The sequence below is a fragment of the Priapulus caudatus genome, unplaced genomic scaffold (genome assembly GCF_000485595.1).
Source record: "Priapulus caudatus unplaced genomic scaffold, Priapulus_caudatus-5.0.1 Scaffold1681, whole genome shotgun sequence".
In the NCBI taxonomy this organism is placed as follows: domain Eukaryota; kingdom Metazoa; phylum Priapulida; class Priapulimorpha; order Priapulimorphida; family Priapulidae; genus Priapulus; species Priapulus caudatus.
In genome coordinates, this window is record NW_014578742.1 from 38646 (window position 1) to 59464 (window position 20819).

The 20819-nt window shown below is 50.9% G+C and overlaps 3 protein-coding genes across 3 annotated transcripts in view; 2 read left to right on the forward strand and 1 right to left on the reverse strand.

Moving 5' to 3' along the window:
- LOC106817324 (WASH complex subunit 7-like) overlaps positions 1–3209 on the forward strand; it is a 26123-nt gene extending 22914 nt beyond the window's left edge. The window contains exon 24 of the mRNA XM_014821985.1: positions 3083–3209. Within this exon, the coding sequence (XP_014677471.1) occupies positions 3083–3209 (127 nt within the window). The remainder of the gene's footprint in view (positions 1–3082) is intronic.
- LOC106817325 (coiled-coil domain-containing protein 51-like) lies at positions 1950–6412 on the reverse strand. Its single transcript, XM_014821986.1, has 4 exons — positions 6174–6412; positions 5047–5151; positions 3906–4236; positions 1950–3729 (listed from the first exon to the last, which is right to left on the reverse strand). The coding sequence occupies exons 1-4, from the start codon at positions 6399–6401 to the stop codon at positions 3494–3496; spliced, it is 900 nt and encodes a 299-aa protein (XP_014677472.1). The 5' UTR covers positions 6402–6412; the 3' UTR covers positions 1950–3493.
- An 11-nt stretch (positions 6413–6423) lies between these two features.
- On the forward strand, positions 6424–20100 carry LOC106817326 (dol-P-Man:Man(7)GlcNAc(2)-PP-Dol alpha-1,6-mannosyltransferase-like; the record flags this gene model as incomplete). The annotated part of the gene is made up of 8 exons (XM_014821987.1): positions 6424–6651; positions 7404–7536; positions 7815–7988; positions 17166–17360; positions 18509–18612; positions 19253–19358; positions 19395–19504; positions 19918–20100. Coding segments are annotated over exons 1-8 (1134 nt in total), but the record flags the coding sequence as incomplete, so codon positions are not given.
- Between the last annotated feature and the right edge of the window lie 719 nt (positions 20101–20819).

Genomic DNA, 20819 nt, shown 5'->3' on the forward strand with positions numbered 1-20819 from the left:
AGCCAATCGTTGACGCACTATCACACACAATAAAAAGGTTCTCACCAGGCGCGTCGGAAGCAGTTTTCGATTGGGGGGGGGGGAGGCACTGTTATACAATAAATACAGCGCGACCGAGATGCAAGAATCATTAATTAAATTAACTTAATGCCCCCCCCCTGCCGCGCCGTCTCATCCGTCTGCACATGCACAGACGCATCAATAATGCACCGGTCGCACCAGGAAACTCCACTCTTCCATCGCCACGGCGATAGAAGTAGGCGATACACAGTTGCCGTGGCGATAGAAGTAGGCAATACACAGTTGCCGTGGCGATAGAAGTATGTGGCTTGCTGTAGTGCACACCACTGTGACTGTCGATAGCCATGCCTTAGAGGTGTCAATGCGCGAGTTTCTCACAGCGAACAACAGGTGGAGACACCGACAACACCCGCCGGCAGCGCGGACCAATCCACGCGTTGTTGCGCGGCCAGCCACTAAACTATTCATAATTATCCGCATCAATTAAGAACTCTAACGACCAAGTTAATCTAACGATCGGTCACAAACTCATCAGCCAGCAATGAGATTGCACTTTGCAATGAGTGGACACGCTACTAGCTACCTCTACTTCCCCTATACCATGCTACCTCTCACGCTGGCGTGCCGGCAGACTCTCCCCTCACTCTAGCCTTCTCTTAACTCACACTGTTAACTTAATCTCATACGAAACTAATAAATATTTTGATAAATTTATTTCCCTTCGCGATCCGTAACATTTTCTCCCGCGACTTTGTCGTATGACCTTGACGGGCTTGACCTCCGACACTAACTAACGGATGGAGTCGGCATGACAGAAACGTGAAGAGTGACGCTATAACTAGTATATTATTTTTTCTGGCCGGCACAGTGACTGTTAATCGTACACACACACTCACATGCATGCACGCACGCACGCACGCACGCACGCACGCACACACACGCAGACTCGACATTTATATAATGAATGTTACGTGAAACTCTCACGAGTCTGGGAGCTCGTTGTCAGTAACAAAACTAACCTCAACATTCGTCTTACAATGAACATTCTCCCATAGACTGTGGAAGGACTTTTTTTACGAGAAAAATTTGCAAATGTTTTATTCTTGTAACTACGATGTTTGCGTCAAAGGTCTAAGAGAAGAAAATGTTAAGACTAATGTAATAAGACTAATTTTGTTTCTGACTGCGTGCATGCCCCTGGCTCATTGCGAGATAGCTAAGAGATGAAGCTACAAAGCTCATGTTTGCCAAGTGCAACAAGCTCGGAACACGTAGATTTCTACCTCGCCCTCTAGTCTACCGCTACTACTGCCGAGTTAAACTAACCTCGTCCCCACTGTATCCGCCTTAACCATCCGGCCCTTCCCCATCCTACCTACCTTCTCCCTCCTGTGCAATTTACCACTAATACTACACACTTCAACAGGGGTAGAAATTAACTTTTGAACAAGCGAGTCCAACGGACTCCCTATGGGCCTATACCATCAAAAAGAGGGAGTCCGCAGCAAAATGAGGGAGTCCGCAGTCTAAAGTTCAAAACTAAAGATATTAACAAAAAGGACATTTGCGGTGCACGTCTGCAAGTTTTCTTGGGACATTTGCTAAAAAAAACAACGGTAATTCCGCGAGGCCGTGCTCTGGAACGAACTAGTTACTGTAACAGAATTTTCATGGAGTCACACGGACTCCTGCATATGTCAAATCAGGGAGTCCGACAGTAAATCAGGGAGTATTTGACTCTAGACTCAACCTGTGAACCAACATAGTTACTCCCCGACTATACATATCTCGTCCCACCTATGTGAATACTACATACTTTTTCCTGCCTATGTGCATACTACATACCTAATCTCACACACGTGCACACTACATGTACGTCGATCATCCCATCTATGCGCATACTACGTACTTTTTCCCAAAAAGCTATAAAGCTTATAACTATAAAGCTATATGCATACTATATACCTCTTGCCTCCTATGTGCTATGTGCATACTACATACCTAATCTCACACACGTGCACACTACATGTACGGCATCCCATCAATGCGCATACTACGTACTTTTTCCCACCTATGTTCATACCATATACCTAATCTCACCTATATGTGCATACTATATACCTCTTGCCTCCTATATGCTATGTGCATACTACATACCTCTTATCTCCTATGCGGCACTACATACCTCGCCCCACCTATCGCAATTTTTTTTAACGAGGTGCAGGGGGGGGGACTCCTTCCACGGCTCGCCCCGAGCACTAGCGTTCACTTGTTTACCATACCACCGAGCGAGTTTAGTATTTACAGCAGGTTAAACTCGCGCGGGTGTCACGCGGGAACGACGTTCGTTATTCACATAAATTAAACGTATCGATCAATATTAATAAAAGCTCTCCTCGTAGCAGGGAATCTAACAACAAAGCTCTGCTCTCTAGTCCGGAGTCGAACGAGATGTGATGGAGAGAGGGATCCCTCCCAGCTTCCCTGTGGTGCGCGGGGGAGAGAGGGATCCCTGCCAGCTTCCCTGTGGTGCGAGGGGTAGAGAGGGATCCCTGCCAGCTTCCCTGTGGTGCGCGGGGGAGAGAGGGATCCCTCCCAGCTTCCCTGTGGTGTGCAAGGGAGAGAGGGATCCCTCCCAGCTTTCCTGTGGTGCGCGGGGAAGAGACTAATGATGAAAGCTCCCTCTCTAGTCCGGCGTAAGATGACGCGGGAGAACTATGGAGGGAGGGATTCTTCACAGCTTCCCTGCGCGCCTGCAGAGGAGTTCCCGGGGAGAGACTAACGACTAAATCTCCCCTTATAGTCGTGAAAACTATGTGAGAGTCTAACAATGAAAACTCTGCTCTTTATCGGATGCAGTTCTCCTTTTTGCATCGGACGAGAGGTGACGGCTATGGAGAGAGTGATCTGTCTCAGCTTCCCTGCGCGTGCGGGGGGGAGAGGGACTAACGACGAAATCTCTCTTTCTAGTCATGGCAACTATGTGAGAGTCTAACGACGAAATATATCTAGATACATAGGACACGCGTTCTCTCACACATGGTCCTCTTTTTCATGTCAGACGAGAGGTGACGACCACGGAGAGAGGGCTGCGTAGCAGCTTCCCTGCGGAGCGCGAGGATGATGGCGAGGCAGTGATGGTGATGAACTGGCATCGTGGCGACTCAACCGCCTCTCCTAGCGCGTGATCGTCTGATCCTAGGTGGCGCCGCGTGATCGCAAACTGCCGAGCCTTCCCAAGGTTCTCTCCATCCGACAGACGAAGCGACAGACTGACGGATCGACAGTGACGGATAGACATTTATTAGACAGATCGACTCGGAGGGGAACGACGTGAAGGCTTCGCCGCACAGAAAAAATCCTATCCAGAAAAATCCTGTCCGGAAAAATCCTGCGACAAAGTTCCTGCTACCGTTCCTCTTCCCCGCAGCCTCCGCCCGCCGTCGTCGTCATGGCAACGAGATCACAAGAATCACAAGCCCTTGAAGATGTTGTAGAGGACAGGCAGCGTGAGCGCGAAAGCCGCATACACGAACACGACCGTGCCGATCGAATTGACCTTGACCCGCCACTCGAGGTCGTCCGCACCCTCGGCGACAACCTCCCGAAGCCTCGGCTCCGCGTACGCGACGACGAACCCCGCATCCTCGCACGCGGTTGCCGCGGCGACGAGCGCTCGCACGCGCTCCATCTCCGCGTGCGTCGCTCCTGCGGGCGCTCACCGCCTCGATGACGCGCCGCGCCGCCTCCTCCGCCGCTCCTCCGTCCCGACGTCCCCCACCAGGGGGCGCCCACGCGGGCGCGACAGCGACGGCGAGAATCCGCTGAAGGTCGGCGACGAACGCCTGGAGGTCGTCGTAGTCGGCGGCGAGGCGCCGGCGCGCCGTCGCCGACCAGCGACTCCGTCCGCCCCGCGTCCGTCGCCGCGGCGATGTCCCCGAGCTCCCGCAGGCGCACGTGTTGCGCGACGGTCGTCGCGCGCGACGCGATCGGGCGCGCCCAGACCGAGCCGATCAGCGACCAGTACTTTGTCTTCTCGGCGTACTCGCGCTCTCGCTCGTGGCTCTCTCGCACGGCGGTGGCCAGCGCGGCGAAGCGGTCTGCGCTCCGCTGCCTCGCGCGCAGCCGAACTCCGGCGAGCAGAGTCGCTCCGATTTGATGACGGCGTGTTTCTCGCGTGACGAGACGGAGGTATCGGTCCTCGCCGCGTGACACCTGTTAAGTAATGACGAAGAGTAGTAGTTAGTAGTAGTAGTAGTAAGTAGTAGTAGCAGCAGCAGCAGCAGCAGCAGCAGCAAGCAGCAGCAGCAGCAGCAGCAGCAGCAGCAACAGCAGCAGCAGCAGCAGCAGCAGCAGCAGGCAAACCAGTAGTAGTAGAGCAGGGCAGCCAGCAGGTAGCACGGCAGCAGGCAGGGGAGTAGTAGTAGTAGTAGTAGCAGGAGTAAGATAATATAGGTAAGATAGGTAAGATAATAATAGGTAAGATAATATAGTAAGATAATAACACCTCTATTATCTTACTCCTGGTAGTAGTAGTAGTAGTGTTTGTTATGTAATGACGAAGAGTGATGCAACTCAAATGTAGTTTAATGCTGGAGCTGGTACATGTTGCTGCTTAACACACGCGAACTGGCGAACAAGAGCGAGCGATATCGATCCGCGCTGACCTCACAATAACCACGAGATTATAGAATGTGTGCATGCGCATAGGAACATTGATTAGAGAGAGCCCGAAACGGGCATTACACAGAATAATAATGTAGTACAAATATCTATCGCTATAAAGTTCATAGATCATCTTTTGTTCAAATTCTTTAGTCTTCGTTCACTTTTTCTTTCATACTGTTTGATTCTCTTTATGCTGAAGCATTCACAAGTTGTATGCACAAGACCTCTCCACTCCTGTCTGTTGTCTACAACATTCCTCCACTGATCAAGAACATTACCACACCTCAGAGCACCTTTGCAGGTATCCTTATATCTCAATTATATGCGCCTAGGAAGTAGTCCATACTATTACAACACCTTGTCCAGTTCGCCATGCATGTCCTTGAGACGCATCTGCACCAATTGGATCTCGGCCTGCGTCTCGCGACGTCCGTCCTGCGCCACGCGGAAACGCTGCTCCGCCTGCGCGCAAACAAGAGAACGCATGAGAACGAAACAAGAGCACGCGTGAGGATGAACGGTCGGGGCAAACAAGAGAATAATTAATGAACAAGTGAACGGGTGAGGCAAACAAGAGAACGGCGAGGACAAACAGGAGAACGTGGGAGGATGAACAAGAGAATAAAGAATAATTAGCGAACAAGAGAACGTGGGAGGCGAACAAGAGAACAGTCAGTGAACAAGAGAATGCAGTCGTCGAAAACGAAGGACGGGTGCTCCACCTACAAACAAGAGAACGGTCGGCAAAAACAAAGCCCTGCAATCAATGGAACGATCGTCAATAACGAATCCACGCTGCTCCACCTACAAACAAGAGATCGGTTACTGGTCAGTGTCCCGACAGCCAGCTAGGCTGTGATCATAGGTGTAGCAAACATAACCACTGCTTATCTTCACATGTTGTAAGTTACAAATTAAGGTAACGACATCATGTACAAGGCATTGCACTGATAGGCGTATTTATTCAGCCAATAGCCAAACTGTAAATCATAACTACAGACTACATGCAGCGAATGAAAGATTAACTACCTTATCCATATCTGACAACATACGCTGATACAGCTAGTTTAGTAGTTAGATAAATACAGAAGCACTATAGCTTGTTATTACGTCCCCCGTGTATGGGACACCCGGCAAGTATAAGAACGCGGCTTGGCATGACATAACAAACATCCGTTGCTGTTGTGCCGCCCCTGTGTAATTATACCGGTTGCAGATCAAAGAATGCCGCGCCGCTTCATTCCCATTCAAGGTTAAGTAAATAAACAATCCATGGCATGGGCGAAGGATCATCAATTACTAAAGGCCGAATTTACGTGGCTAACGCCCTTCGCAAATAGCAGTCATACTTATTTCGAAACGGTATAATTGGGAGTAACTCGGCGGAGTTTATCGCAAATTAAATGTTGAATCACCCCTCCTAAAACTCCTTTAGTCCTTACACTAGTGAAAATGAAAATGTACAGTGAACGCAAAACACGAACCAGAAGGACTCCGTTTTGGGCCTCTTTCACTTCCGTAATGCCGATGAAATCCTCGTACATCTGCATCCAACGTCCGACGCGAGCTGCCACGGGCGACTTAGACGACGTCGTCGCAGCGTTATCAGCGAAATGTCGTCGGAAATGGGCAAGATTCCCGACCGGCCGGGAAAATCTGCCCACCATCGTGTAGGCTGACATACTGGATGCGACTTTTCTCGATCTGCGCATCTCCGGCGCAGTTTCCCGGCGTGCAATTTCCAAAATGACAGCGCCCACAAGAAAGCAAGTTTAGGAGTTGCCTAATTTCATAGAGAAGCTGGTTTTTGTTGGAAAACAAAACAAAACAACGATGTTGTTCTTAATGACAGTCGTAGTTGCCTTCGTCTACCTTTTTATGTGTCCATACACAAAGGTAGAGGAAAGTTTTAACCTCCATGCTATGCACGATTTGATATTTCACGGGCTCAACATTCAGAAGGTGTTGTTGTTGTTGCAGTTCTTGAATTCGTACTCGCAATACATGATCCCGTTTCACGATACGAAGCTGGCGATGTTGTTACAAACACTAAGATACTAAGCATCACCCTTGCTGCAGGTTGTTGATTAATGATTAAAAAACAAATTGTACAATTGTAAATGGCAGTAATTATTTAAATTAATAATAATTACATACGTTTTGATCAGTGACTGTGTCACTATCAGGACAGTATCACGTATGTATACTGTATAATATGGACAATTACTATAATAAATGGATAAAAAACATTTTATTTCTCTATTATGCACCATAAAATACATTATGTGGGACAGTAAAAATAAAAATACATAAGTAAAATAGCTTATGCTTATCCTCCTCATCAATTTAGGCTAATGCATGTCTGGATTTCGGCATTCAGATGGTTTATCACTTCTTCTACATTACTTTCTCTCCTTCGTGTTGCAGTTCGATCGTTACTGAGGTTCTCGAGAAATAATGTACATGCCACCCTTCATGCTCATGTATTTTCTGCTTTGAACGTTAAATTAAACATTAAATATATAAATATTCATTTGAACGTGTACACATGGTTGCAGGAATGTTACATTACAGCGTTATTCCACAACGTTGTGGCAACGTTCAGAGGAGTCTACAAATTTACATCGCCACAACGTTTTCACAATGTAAGTGAAACGTTGTGACAATGTTGCCAGAACGTCAAATTGTTAGCTGGATCTTCTTTTTCTTCGCAGTATGACCATCTGGAGTTCCCGGGTGTCGTTCCACGCACTTTTATCGGTCCGATCCTCGTTAGCAGCCTCGCGCATCCCTTCGTCACCTTCTCCCAGATGCTGAAGGCAGACAAGTTCGTCGCTCAGATAATAGGTGATGAAATATATTTTTGTCTGAGCCGTGTCGTTTTGCTGTGGTTCTACCGTGGAGCCATATATAGGTGTGCCTTGCTGCCATTAGATACAATAATGTAATCCAACAAGAGTAGGTACTGGTACAAGGCTATATTTGGCTATCCTTGGCTCTATATATTGTTTTTAATTTGGTATTGTTACCACTACATTTATCGTACATTGTTAGATGCTTATTGTCGTGCGCCGGCGTGCGAGCGCGTGTCTGACGTAGGTGGCGCCGCCGTTGTTCGTCCGCAGTTCGCGCCGTGCTCGGCCTCGTCGTGCTGTTCTGTCTTCGCGAGTTCGCTCGCACCGTCCGCTACCACTTCGGCCAGCACGTCTACCGATGGTTTGTCGCGATCACGTGCAGCCAGTTCCACCTGCTCTACTACTGTACACGACCGCTCCCCAACACCTTCGCCTTCGCCATCGGTGAGTGCAGACAGCGCCCTCTGTAGAGAGGACTGTGGAGAGCGCCCTCTGTAGAGAGGACTGTAGAGAGCGCCCTCTGTAGAGAGGACTGTAGAGAGCGCCCTCTGTAGAGAGGACTGTAGAGAGCGCCCTCTGTAGAGAGGGACTGTAAGAGAGCGCGCCTCGTTGTACATAGCAGGACTGCTAGAGCCAGCGCCACCTCTGTATAGAGGAACTGTAGAGAGCGCCCTCTGTCGCGAGGACTGTTAGATGAGCGCCGCTTTGGGTCAGAGAGGACTTTGTAGCGATCGCCCTTCTTGTCGAGACGGACTTGGTAGAGCGGCGGCCCTCTGTCGACGAGAGACTCTGTACGCCGAGGCACCCTCTATAGAGAGGACTGGTATGAGAGCGCCCTCTGTAGATGAGGACTGAGAGCGCGTCCCTCTGTAGCGGCACTGTAGAGAGCGCGCTCTGTCCAGAGCGGCCTTGTAAGAGAGCGCCGCCTCTGCCAGAGCGGACTGTTAGCGAGCGCGCTCTGTAAGAGAGGACTGTAGAGAGGCGCGCTGTAGAGAGACTGTACGACAGCGCCCGGCTCTGTAGAGAGGACTGTAGAGAGCGCCCATCTGCAGAGAGGACTGTAAGAGAGCCCCTCTGAGCTGTACTGTGGAGGATCAGTGGTATTTAATGTGAGTATAATCCGCGCAGTGGTTCTTAAACTTTTTTGCGTCATGGCACCCGTTTGATAATCTGGAGAAAGCTTCGGACCCTCCCGCAGAAAAATGCCCGCATAAGCACATGAAATACAGGAAATTTGTGCATACGCCTGGTCACTGCCCCCGGCCCGACCCCCCTCCTCACTGCATCCTCGGTGTGCATCCTCACAGTGTTGCATGCTCGATCGATTGCAAGCGTTGCTCGCCATGCGTTTCTTGGTGATGCGCAGATCCACCCGGCGCTCGTCGCTACTCGTGCCGTTCGCGAATCCTCTCGGTCTTTCCAGCGAGCTGTCGCTGCTGGCTCGCGCGATGCGTGATCCTGGATCTCGTTCGCGTCGCCCACCCCGCTGGCAGCTGCGTGTGCACCGGCCGTGCGCTCCCGGCTGTTCTCCTGGGTGAAGTGTGGCCGTGGTGATTGCGTGGTGTGCGTGTGGTGTGTGTGTGTGGTGTGTGTGTGTGTGTGTGTGTGTGTGTGTGTGTGTGTGTGTGTGTGTGTGTGGTGTGTGTGTGTGTGTTGTGTGTGTGTGTGTGTGTGTGTGGGGTGGTGTGTGTACGTTGTGTGTGGTGTGTGTGTGCGTGTGTGCTGGTGTGCACAGCGTGCATGTGTGCGTGTGTGTGTACTGTGTGTGTGTGTGTGTTGTTGTGTGTGTGTGTGTGGTGTGTGTGTTGTTGTGTGTGTGTGTGTGTGTGGTGTGTGTGTGCAGCTGTGTGTGTGTGTGTGTGTGTGTGTGTGTCGCGTGAGTGTGGCTGTGTGCGTGTGTCGTGCGTGGTCGCATGTGTGTGTGTGTGTGGTGCGCGTGTGCTGGTGTGTGTGTGCGGTGGCGTGTGTAAAAGTGCAATAGTGTAGGTGGGTCGGTGGCGGCGGTGTAGTTGTTGTAAGTAGCCATTCGTTTGACACTTTGCGACTGATATCGTCGTGTGTGAAACCCTCCGTTTCCAGGTTACTCGCCGGCGCAGTGAGTATCGTGGTGTCGGAGGTGTGGTTGGCGTGCGTCGTCTGGTATATGTGTGTGGGGTCGCTGCGCTTGTTTGTTCTGTGGTGTGGTGCGATGTATATAGGTAGAGGTGGTTATAGTGGGTAAGACCGATTGTTTGGATACTTTAGGATGACATCTCATGTGTGAAAATACTTGGTGAGTGGTGTCCTGTAGGACGGTTGGCTGTAGCATGCCAGGTGGTGTGGTGTGGTGTTGTGGGGTGACCCTTGGGGTGAGTGGTGTGGATTTGCCCCCGCTCAATGAGCCAGGTATTCCGTCCCCACACTGGCGTTATGGGTATGCTTGCCTTTCATGGCATGCGATCGTATTCACAATAATATACTGTCCCTCTTACTATCCTTTGGCAATGTTGTTTGTATGTATGTCATTATGTTTGTGACAGCCGTCCGTCCGTTTGTCGAGTCCAACTAGCGCCAAATTTACATAAGAGATTGATGAATACACGGGACGCCGGGTTCCTAAACTATACTCTGTTGAAACGGTAAAAAGCTTAAAAAAGACAAAAACAAAGGGTAAAGGCTTTTGCCTGAAAATAGGGGGCCCTATATATATTGCTTGCTAATATTTCGCCATCTTGGAACCGTTGTCTGTAATGATCTTTCGCCGTCTGTCACACGGTTGTCCGCTGCCATGTAGCCAAATAATGTTTGTATGATTTTTTCTATAGCCGAATCAATGTAAGTAGACAATAAGCCATCGTACTAATGAGTTAAATGTCTTCAAGGTCAGTCGCTTTCTTCTTATCTCTCTGGGTATTGAACAGTCGCGTCACCACATGCATTCATAGTCCTAAGCCCGTGCTCTAGCGCGGGTTCCCGCTAGTGTATATAATCGTTTGATCCCGTTGTTTCAGCGCGCCACAATTTGTTCATCGACACGCTTCTTCTGCGCGCCCCCTTGTGGCCAGAGGGAGACAGTGCTCTGTGTACAAACACGTGTCCACAAACAAGAGTCCAACTGGGTGTAATCCTTTTCACAGAATGGCCATGTTGGCCGTCAAAATCGATCGTCGTCCAGTTTTCGCTTGAACTTGGTTTAAACTTTGGGGGTTTTACTGCAGTAAACAGTTGATCCTCATATACGAAAGCATATGTTAGCGAAAGTGAACTAATTCGATTGTTATCAAATCAAAAAGCTCTTCTCTCTAACTCTCTCGCCATCTCTCCCTCTTTCCCTCTCGCCGCCGTCCCGCCCTCACTCTCCCGCTCTCCTCCTTCCCGTCTCTCCCTCCCCTCTCTCCGCCTCCTCCTCTCCCCCTCACCCTCCCCTCTCTCCTCTCTCGGCTCTCGCTGCTCTCCCTCCCTCCTCCCTTCTCCTCCTCTCTCTCTCTCTCCGTCTCTCTCTCCTTCCTCTCTCCTCTCCGCTCGCCTTCATCCTCTTTCCTCTGCTCCTCCCCTCCCCTCACTCTCTCTCTCTTCCTCCCTCACTCTCCCCTCTCTCCCTCCCCGTCCCTCTCTCTCGCCCTCCTGCTCCAATCCCGTCACCCCCCCTCCTCTCCCTTTCTTCGCCCCTCTCCTCTCTCATCTCGTCCCTCTCCTCCCCTCTCTCCCTCCTCTCCCTCTCTCTCTCCCTATCTCCTCCCTCCCTCTCTCTCTCTCGCTCTACGTTGTCCATACTAACAACGAGCGTGCGCTGCTCTGGTATTTCTACTCGCCGTCGCCCGCGGCTTCGCCCTTCGGCTCAGTCCTCCGTTCCGTGCGGCAGCTTGTCCTCCGACTGGGCGCGTGAGGGCGCTACTGCTGCCGGCGTCCTTCTTTGTTGCCGCCTACCTGCTGCTGCCGCACAAGGAGCTTCGCTTCAACACCGTTATCTACGTGTTTTCCGGCTGTTGAACTCGCGCGGCGACGGCCTGCGCCAACATGTACAGAAGGCGGAGAGGGAGGAGAGAGGCAGGAGGAGGAGGAGGAGGCGGCGGGGGAGGCAAGGGTGGGACGTAGAAGAGTGGTCAGTTAGGAAGCTGGAGCAGCGGACTTGGGTGGTGGAGGGGAAGCTCCTTATTTGCACATTTGCTTTTTGCATTTGCCTTTTCCACGACTTGCATATTTGGGTTATCATTTAAGTGGCCTTGCTGTCCCTGTGTTAATCTTTCATCTCTGTCTCTCTCTGCGTCCTCCAATCTCCCTCGCCTTCGCGTCCCCATCTCTCTCTTTTCTCTCTCCCCCTCTCTCTCTGTCGCTCCTCTTCTGGGCTTCCCCTTCTCCTCCCCTCCTACCTCTCGCGCCCTCTCCCCTCTCTCTGTCTCCCCGCTTCTCCCTCTTCCCTCACACGGTCTCTCCATCTATCTTGCCACCCTATCAGATACGCGATACGACGTCGCGCGCCATTGTCGCCTCAGCGTTCTCGCCGTTGGCCGTCGTCGCCTTCTCAACATCGTTTCCTCAACGCGGATGAATATCGAGTGACTTGTCAATGAGTCGGCGCAGCAGTCGGGACGAACTAGCCCGGGAGGCGAGGAAGGCAGACTGGCATGGCTCCATCCAGCTGGCCGCCGAGCGCATGAACGGGTCCGTCCCGGGCTTGTATGCTGATGAAGTGGCTCGCCGGCCACGAATTGGCTTCCCAGCTTATGCTCTCTCTTTCTCGTCTTTTTGTCTCCTCTCTTCTCTCATGTCTCTCTCTCATTCCTCGTCTTCTGTCTTTATCTCTTCTCCTCTATCTCTTTCCGCTTTCTCTCTTGTCTCCTCTCTCTCGTCTTGTCTCCCTTGTGTCCCTCTCCTCTTGCTTTTTCCACGCCTCTCTCTCTCTCTTCCGCCTCTCTGGTCCCGTGGTTGCCCTCCACGAGACGCTCCTTCTACTCTTGCTCCTGGCAAGTCTCGTTAGGTCGGTCTCTTCTTGCTCTCGTTCTATCCTCTATCTCTCTCTCTCCTCTCAGTCTCTCTCTTAACCCACTCTCTCTGCTCTCTCTCTCTTCTCTCTCTCTCTTTCTCTCTCTCTCTCTTCTCTCTTCTCCTCCTCTTCTCGCCCCTCCCCCTTCTCGTCTTGTCTATCTCACACAGCTCTCGTCTCTCATTGTTTCTCACAGACGTAGCACTTCAACATCGACGTGTCCCGGCGCAGACGGGCGTCCTCGCGATTCGCCGAGCTCAACGCCGCCTGGACCTCCCAGAAGAAACGGACTCCGCTGGCCGCCCGAGGTGGCGCCGACGATTGCTGCGATTCCCGCACCGCTGCTGGTAGGGGGCGCCGGCGCGGAGGCGCTCGTCGCCGAGCACTCGCCGTAAACGCGGCCGCACTCCGTCGGCCGCGGTCGTGCGAGGATTCGCGGCGCTCCAGCGGTCACGTTAGACGGTCCCGCCGCCGCTTCCCGTCTCGTCTTCGTCGCCGGTCCGAGCCGCGCGTGTTTCGTGGCTGCGGCGGCGGCGCGGCCCGCGTGCCTGTCCGTCCCGCGTCGCCCTCCGGCAGACGCGGCGTACCGCTCGTGACGCGCCCACCGATAACACCGCCGTCTAACGCCGTGCGGCGGGCGCCACGTCGTCCCGCTGCAGTCGCTCCTGTGACTCGCGCGGGCAAACGCCGCCTGGTGTGTGGCCGAGCGGTGCGGCGCCACCTGCTGGAGTGCTGCGGAACCGTCTGGCGAAGTACTTCAGAGTCGTCCGGTGGAACGGTGCGGCGCCATCTAGTGGAGTACTGCAGAGTCGTCCGGCGGACGGGCGCGCGCTGATCGAGTGGAATCGTGCGGGGTCGTCCCGCTGAAGTACTGCAGAGCCATCTGGTGAAGTTGCGTGGCGCCATCTGGTGGGGTTGCGTGGCGCCATCTGGCGGGGAGTCGACTGGGCGTGGACGAGAGACTTTCAATGAAAAAGTTCTTCCTTGGGTTTCGTGATCCCGTGAGGTTGATGATATCCTTCCTTGTCGGGCAGACGGGGTGTGACGTGACTCCCTAGGGGTGTGACGTGACCCCCAGGGGTGTGATGTGACCCCCAGGAGTGTGACATAACCCCCGGGGGTGTGACATGACCCCCAGGATTGTAATGTGACCCCTGCGGGTGTGGCGTGATGTTTCTGCGATATCCGTTTAATAAATCGATCGAGGGTTTTGTTAGTACGTCTGTTCTGCGGGTCGGTGGTGTGCGTTATCGCACTGTGATGAATTTAATGTTCCTATAAATGTTTGTGATTGTCATTCGTGAGAGACACGTGGAACCGTAAGAAGTGGTCGAATTTTTGCCGCATTCGCTCTCTTAGAATCGGTTACGTCGAGAAGTTTTTAGGGAGCTTAAAGATTAAAAACTAACAAAGCAGATTAAATGGGAATAATCAAGGCTAAGAATGGAGCATTCGTATGGCGGCAAAAACTCCAGAGCAGTCCGTAACATGTCTGAGGATTTTCTTCCTCTACTCGGTCCATAGAAATAATATAGGTAGATACCGCGTATGTCTCTATATATTATTTCTATGACTGGGTGTTTATCAGCGTCGGTATGTGCTGCCACCTAGTGGGAATATTAGTTTGAATTTATGGTGTAACAGATGTGTGTTGAAGAATCCGTTTTGCTGACAGTTTAGATAATTTGCAAAGGAAAGTTAAATTATCTATTGTCGGATTTTCTGCGCCTATTCAACAGTCCAATAATTTTAGTTCATTATCTGGGGATTTATCTAACGTGTATAGTTATGGGTGTATAGGAACGTACATGCTAATGTAATACGTATTGGTTTTATAGTGTAATTTTAAGATGGAAATATAACTGCACAATACATGTGCGTTATTTCACATAATGCCTTGGTGCGTTTTTCTTTATAATCTATGGCGTGAGACTTTATCGAAATTGCTTTTTGTTTTGCATGGGATTCTCACGCATTGCCAGATTAATGACGTCATTCAACGTACAACATTATACATTCACACATTTGCAAGAACAGGTGGTTAGAATAATTTCACACGTTAAAAAGTTTATGCAAATCAGCAGTGCTACATGTAATACTAATAGGAATTTGTCAGGCGAACGATTGATCGCGTTTTTCTCCCGAACAAAACAGTTTCGAACGTTTTTTCACGATTTACAATATATATTCGCACGCAAAGTCATTCAATATGCAGTAACTAACTATCACGTATTTTAAAAGAGTCCGGCCGGTTGAAATAATATCTTGCGCGCCTACAACTGGTTGTTCCTCCGATCGTGATTGTTCTACAAAAGACTCTTGTGTGTAAATGGTCCTTCTCACACACACTCTCTGATGTACAAACAAAAAACAGGTTGCAGAAAATTTGGACATGGGCCAAAATTGGGGCGAGACAAAGCGTTATATAAATAAAGGAAACTGCACCATCACGTAAAAAGCATCGGCGACCTGATTCTGACTAAGTATGCTTTGTTGGCTGTTTATGTTTACTTTACCAGGTGCTGGCGATGACGTCAATATGCGCTGTGGGCCGTGCAGACGTTTCTAATAACATTGTCATATCCCTGGCGCTATAACAACCAACATAGTGCTAAGTCAACACTAGCTAAGCCGCTTATTAAACCCACGGTTTTAATAACGTATTTAAAACTTTCCGATGCGAAAAGACCTCGTTTTAATTTCTCCCAGCAGACGAGCTAGAGAACGGCCGCGGTGAAAACCGGTGAGTGAGAGCTCAGCGTGCCTGGCTGTCGTCTGGTCGGCGGATGGATATGATTATTGTTTGTGGATGTAAACCGGTCCGATGGGTGATCACTCACTCACTAGCAGGCAGCAGCAAACATTTGTACACACGGAGGCGAGATCCGTCATATCGGCAAATAATCGGTAAGTTTCGCATCTCTGTGGCTAACCCCGTGCCGATCTCATCCCTGATCGATCTATCCTTCAGCCGTCTGGCAAATTCTACAGCGTTTCGGCGCCTTTCGCAGTCGATCTTCGTTGCCATGTTTACAAATGCTTCGCCGGCAGTAAACAACAGCAACAACCTGCACTCGCTGGCGCCCGTAATGGCGTGCGGTGCTAGATCTCACATGTTTTACACGTTTAGTACGGCACACGGCCGGTTGTTTATTTTGTTCGCGTTAGTGGCGATGAAATGGCAAAGAGTAGGGTGTCAGGAGTGATTTGTTGTCGCAGGTAGTACGTGCATAGGTATATGCCTTGAATTTCAACTTCAGTTTAGCGCGGTTCAATCTCACGTTGTTGTCGGTACAATTCATGTTGGCCGAGTTCATTTTTAGAATGTGTGGAATTCGGCTGGTATTTTGCAAATCCGATTCTTAAAATTGGCACGTAATTGCAAAAAACGTAAGCTAGCTGGTGCTATTTTTTGTGTAATGTGCCAATTCAATGAATGATTTCATATATGGTAGGTCTCTAACTTCCCTCGTCCAGTGTACCGAATATGTACATGTACAAAGTTTACATGTACTTTTTTAAAGGCATCAGTTTTACATAGGGTGGGTCTGCCTAGGATAGATCCTCGTGCTGCTCGTATAAGCACCCTCATCTTGATTCTATCATGCTCGACAGGTGTATCCATCCATAAATTATAATTTATTTAATTTGAGATACTTGATTTTTCGTACCTGTCGAAACGATTACGCAGATATTTGGGTCATCCTTACAATTTTCCAACCACGACAATAAAAAAAATATACCCGAACGACGTGTCGTACGTGGAATGAAAGTCAGTGTGCATAGTATTTTACACAACAACGTAGGTGCTAATATAATTGAATTTAATGCTTGAGCGTCTGTTCAAATCGCCATGTTGTAATTTTCCATCGTTGTCGACCAACGCGACAATACGATTTATTGCCGCTACTCTAGTGTGAATCGCTCGTATTCATTCGGATCTGCGATAAGGGATATAGTACCCCCTGGCCCCTCCCCCACCACCCCAATAAATATTCCCCACCGTGGGTGGGCGGTTGGTTCATTGCCATTCATGGCCATCGCCTCCAAAGTATGTCGGAATGCGTTTCGGTGACGCAATAACGTACATGACAGAATATGCGGTACGAGAAATTCTTCGAGAAATTTTTAACGGTTTAAAAAAAAAAGAACGCAACGTCTAACACCTTTTTTCCGAGTGCAATATCGCGAGACGGACAAATAAAATTTCTTACATGTACACCGCCGCCACAGTCAAAATCCCGAAGGTGGGGGCACTTCGTAACGGAGGGCACCTCGCTGCAGCGGCGCCCCCTCCCGAACGCACAATCGATCGCATCATCGCACGCACGAACGATGTGCAGGTGAGCATCCCCTCTCCCCTCCCCCAAGAGAGGACTGTAGAGAGCGCCCTCTGCAGAGAGGACTGTAGAGAGCGCCCTCTGTAGGGAGGATCAGTGGTATTAATGTGAGTATATAGCGCAGTGGTTCTTAAACTTTTTTGAGTCATGGACCCGTTTGATAATCTGGAGAAAGCTTCGGACCCTTCCCCAGAAAAATGCACATAAGCACATAAATACAAAATTTTGCATACGCCTGGTTCACTGACCCCCCCGAAGCCCATCCTCATTGCATCCTCGGTGTGCATCCTAATGTGTTGCATGCTCGATCGATTGCAGCGTTGCTCGCCATGCGTTTCTGGATGGCGCAGGATCACCGGCGCTTCGTGCGCTACTCTGCGTTCGCAATCCTCGTCTTTCGCAGCGAGCTGTCGCTGCTGCTCGGAGCGATGCTGATCATGGATCTAGTTTCGCGTCGCACAACCCCGCTGCAGCTGCTGTGCACCGCCGTGCCTGCCGGCGTGTTCTCACTGGGTGAGTGGTGGCCGTGTGATGTGCGTGTGTGCGTGTGTGTGTGTGTGTGTGTGTGTGTGTGTGTGTGTGTGCGTGTGTGTGTGCGTGTGTGTGTGTGCGTGTGTGTGTGTGTGTGCGTGTGTGCGTGTGTGCATGTGTGTGTGTGTGTGTGCGCGTGTGTGTGTGTGTGTGCGTGCGTGTGTAAAGGTGGCATAGTGTAGGTGGTGTAGGTGGCGGCGGTGTAGTTGTTGTAAGTAGCCATTAGTTTGGACACTTTGCGGATGATATCTCGTGTGCGAAACACTCGGCGAGTGATGTATGTGGTGTAGGAGGTGTGGTGCGTGCGTGCGTATGTATATGTGTGTGGTGGTGGCTGCGCTTGTGTTGTTCTGTGTGTGGTGCGATGTATATAGGTAGAGGTGGTATAGGTGGTGTAAGAAGCGATTGGTTTGGATACTTTATGGATGACATCTCGTGTGTGAAATACTTGGTGAGTGGTGTATGTAGGAGGTGTGGTGTAGGTGGCAGTGGTGTGGGTGGTGTGTTGTGGGTGACCTGGGGGTGAGTGGTGTGGATTGCCCGATCAAGTGAGCAAGTATCGTCCCACACTGGCGTTATGGTATGCTGCATTTATGGCTGCGATCGTATTCACAATAATATACTGTCATCTTACTATAATTTGGCGAATGTTGTATGTATGTATGTATGTATGTTAATGAAAGGCTCCGTCAGTTTTGATCCAAATAGCGCCAAATTCACAGAAGAGATTGATGAATACACGGGACGGGTTCTAAACTATACTCTGTTGAAAACGGTAAAAAAGGCTTAAAAAAAGACAAAAAAAAGGTAAAGATTTGCCTGAAAATAGGGGGCGCTATATATTTGCCTTGCTAATATTTCGCCATCTGTGAACGTTGTACTGTAATATTTCGCCGTCTGTCAACGTTGTGCTGCATGTAAGCCAAATAATGATTTTTATGATTTTTCTAAGCCCAATAATGTAAGTAGAAATAAGCATGTAATAATGAAGTTAAATGTCAATGTCAAGGTCAATCGCTTCTCTTATCTCTCTGGGTATTGAACAGTCGGTACCACATGCATCATAGTCACTAAGCCCGCGCTTAGCGCGGGTTCCAGCTAGTGTATATAATCGTTTGTCGTTGTTTCAGCCGCCACAATTGTCATCGACACGTACTTCTGGCAGCGCCCCCTGTGGCCAGAGGGAGAAGTGCTCTGGTACAACACTGTCCAAAACAAGAGCTCCAACTGGGGTGTATCCTTTTCACAGTGGCCATGTTGGGTCAAAATCGATCGTCGTCCAGTTTCGTTGAACTTGGTTTAAACTTTGGGGGTTTTATGCAGTAAAAAGTTGATCTCATATACGAAAGCAATTGTTAGCGAAAGTGAACTAATTCGATTGTTATCAAATCAAAATTAATTTCTCTCTAACTCTCTCGCATCTCTCCCTCTCTCTCCCTCTCCCCCTCCCGCCCTCACTCTCCCTCTCTCCCCTCCCGCCTCTCTCCCTCCTCCTCTCTCCCTCCCTCCCTCTCTCTCTCTCGCGTCTCCTGCTCTCCTCGCTGCTCTCCCTTTCCATCCCTCTCTCTCTCTCTCTCTCCCGCTTCACTCTCCCTCTCTCCTATCCGCTCTCCTCTCTCCATCCCTTTCCCTCGTCCTCCCCTCCCCTCCCTCACTCTCTCTCTCTCCCTCCCTCCCTCTCCGCTCTCTCCTGCCCCCTCCTCTCTCTCTCGCTGCTCCTGCTCTCCCATCCTCTCCCTTTCTCTCACCTCTCTCTCTCTCTCTTCTCTCCCTCTCTCCCTCTCCCCTCCCTGCTCCTGCTCTCTCTCGACCTATCTCCCCCGCCTCACCTCTCTCCTCTCTCGCTGCTACGTTTCCATAAACTAAAACAACAGACGATGCCGCTGCTCCTGGTATTTCTACTCGCCGTGCCGCGGGCCGCGCACGAAGCTTTCGCTCGTCCTCAGTCCCCATATGGAGTCGGCGGCTTGTCCTCGACTGGCGCGTGAGGGCGGCTACTGCTCCTAAGGCGTCCAGTTGCTTTGTCGCCGGCATACTCGCTGCTGGCGGCACAAGGAAGTGCTTCGCTTCATTATGCTAACGTGTTTCCGAATGTGAACGTCGCGCGGCGAAGGCCTGCGGCAACCGAATAGTAGAGAGGGAGGAGAGGGAAGGGAGGAGGAGGAGGAGAGGAGGAGGAGGAGGGGGAGGAAGGGGTGGGAAGTGAAAGAGTGGTCAGTTAGGAGCTGGGAGGGCAGGGAATTGGGTGGTGGAGGGGGAAGATCTCTTATTTGCACATTTGCTTTTTGCATTTGCCTTTTACAGACTTTGATATTGGGTTATCATTTAGTGGCCTTGTGTCCTGTGTTAATCTTTCTCTCTGTCTCTCTCTGCCTCCATTCCAATCTCCCTCTGCCTTCCCGTCCCCATCTCTCTCTTTCTCTCTCCCCCTCTCTCTCTGTCTCTCTCTCTCTTCCCCTCTCTCTCCCCTCCTACCCTCTCGCCCTCTCCCCTCTCTCTCCCCCTTCTCCCCTCTCTCACACGTCTCTCTCTATCTTGCAGCTATCAGATACGCGAGCGATCGGCGCGCCACCAGCTTCTCGCCGTTGGCGTCGTCGCCCACATCTTTCTCAACGCGATGATATCGAGTGACTTTGTCAATGTCTCGCGCATGAACTACCCGGGAGGCAAGGCACTGGAGATGCTCCACCAGCTGGAGCCGAGCGATGAGCGTACGTCCCTTGTTGCTGATGCCCGCCGACCACTTGCTAACTTGTCTCTCTCTCTCTCTTTTGTGTCTCTCTCTCTCTCTCTGTCTCTCTCTCNCCCAACTATGTCTCTCTATCCCTCCATTCGTCCCCTCTCATTCCCCCGACCCTCGCTCCGTACCTTTCACTTCATCTGCATTCAGGTGTTTACCATTGTACCGCCATCATCAGCAGCCCCTCCCCCTCCTTCCCCCTCCCCCTCCTCCCTCCCCTCTCCCCTCCCCCTTCCACCCTCCTCCCTCCTCTCGCCAACCAGTTTTTTTCCCAGCAGCAGCAGCAGCAGCGCACAAACAACAACGCCAGCGACGCTCGAACAGCTGGCTGCATTTTTCCTCCGCGCGCTCGCTCGCCTTTGTAAACAATAATAAATGCCTGGTAAACACGGTCGCCGCGGCGACTGAGTCAACACGCCCAAATTGGCGGGGCGAAGCGCGGGCGCGACGACCGCCGCCGCCATCTTTGCGACGAGTTTTTTCGGGGCGGAACATCGCTCGGGGTTTCACGCGCAGGAGCTGCAGAGGGCGCCACCGTTGGATGACTTTTAGCGGGATGGACAAGGTGGATTTTTTTTCGGAAAATCGCTTCGCGCGCTCTTTACTGGAGGGCGCCACTGTTGGAGGAAGTGTCGCAGGGGGGGACGAGATGGCGGCCGCAGCGATTCGGCGTGTGCGATTGGTCGGTCCGCACGCCATGT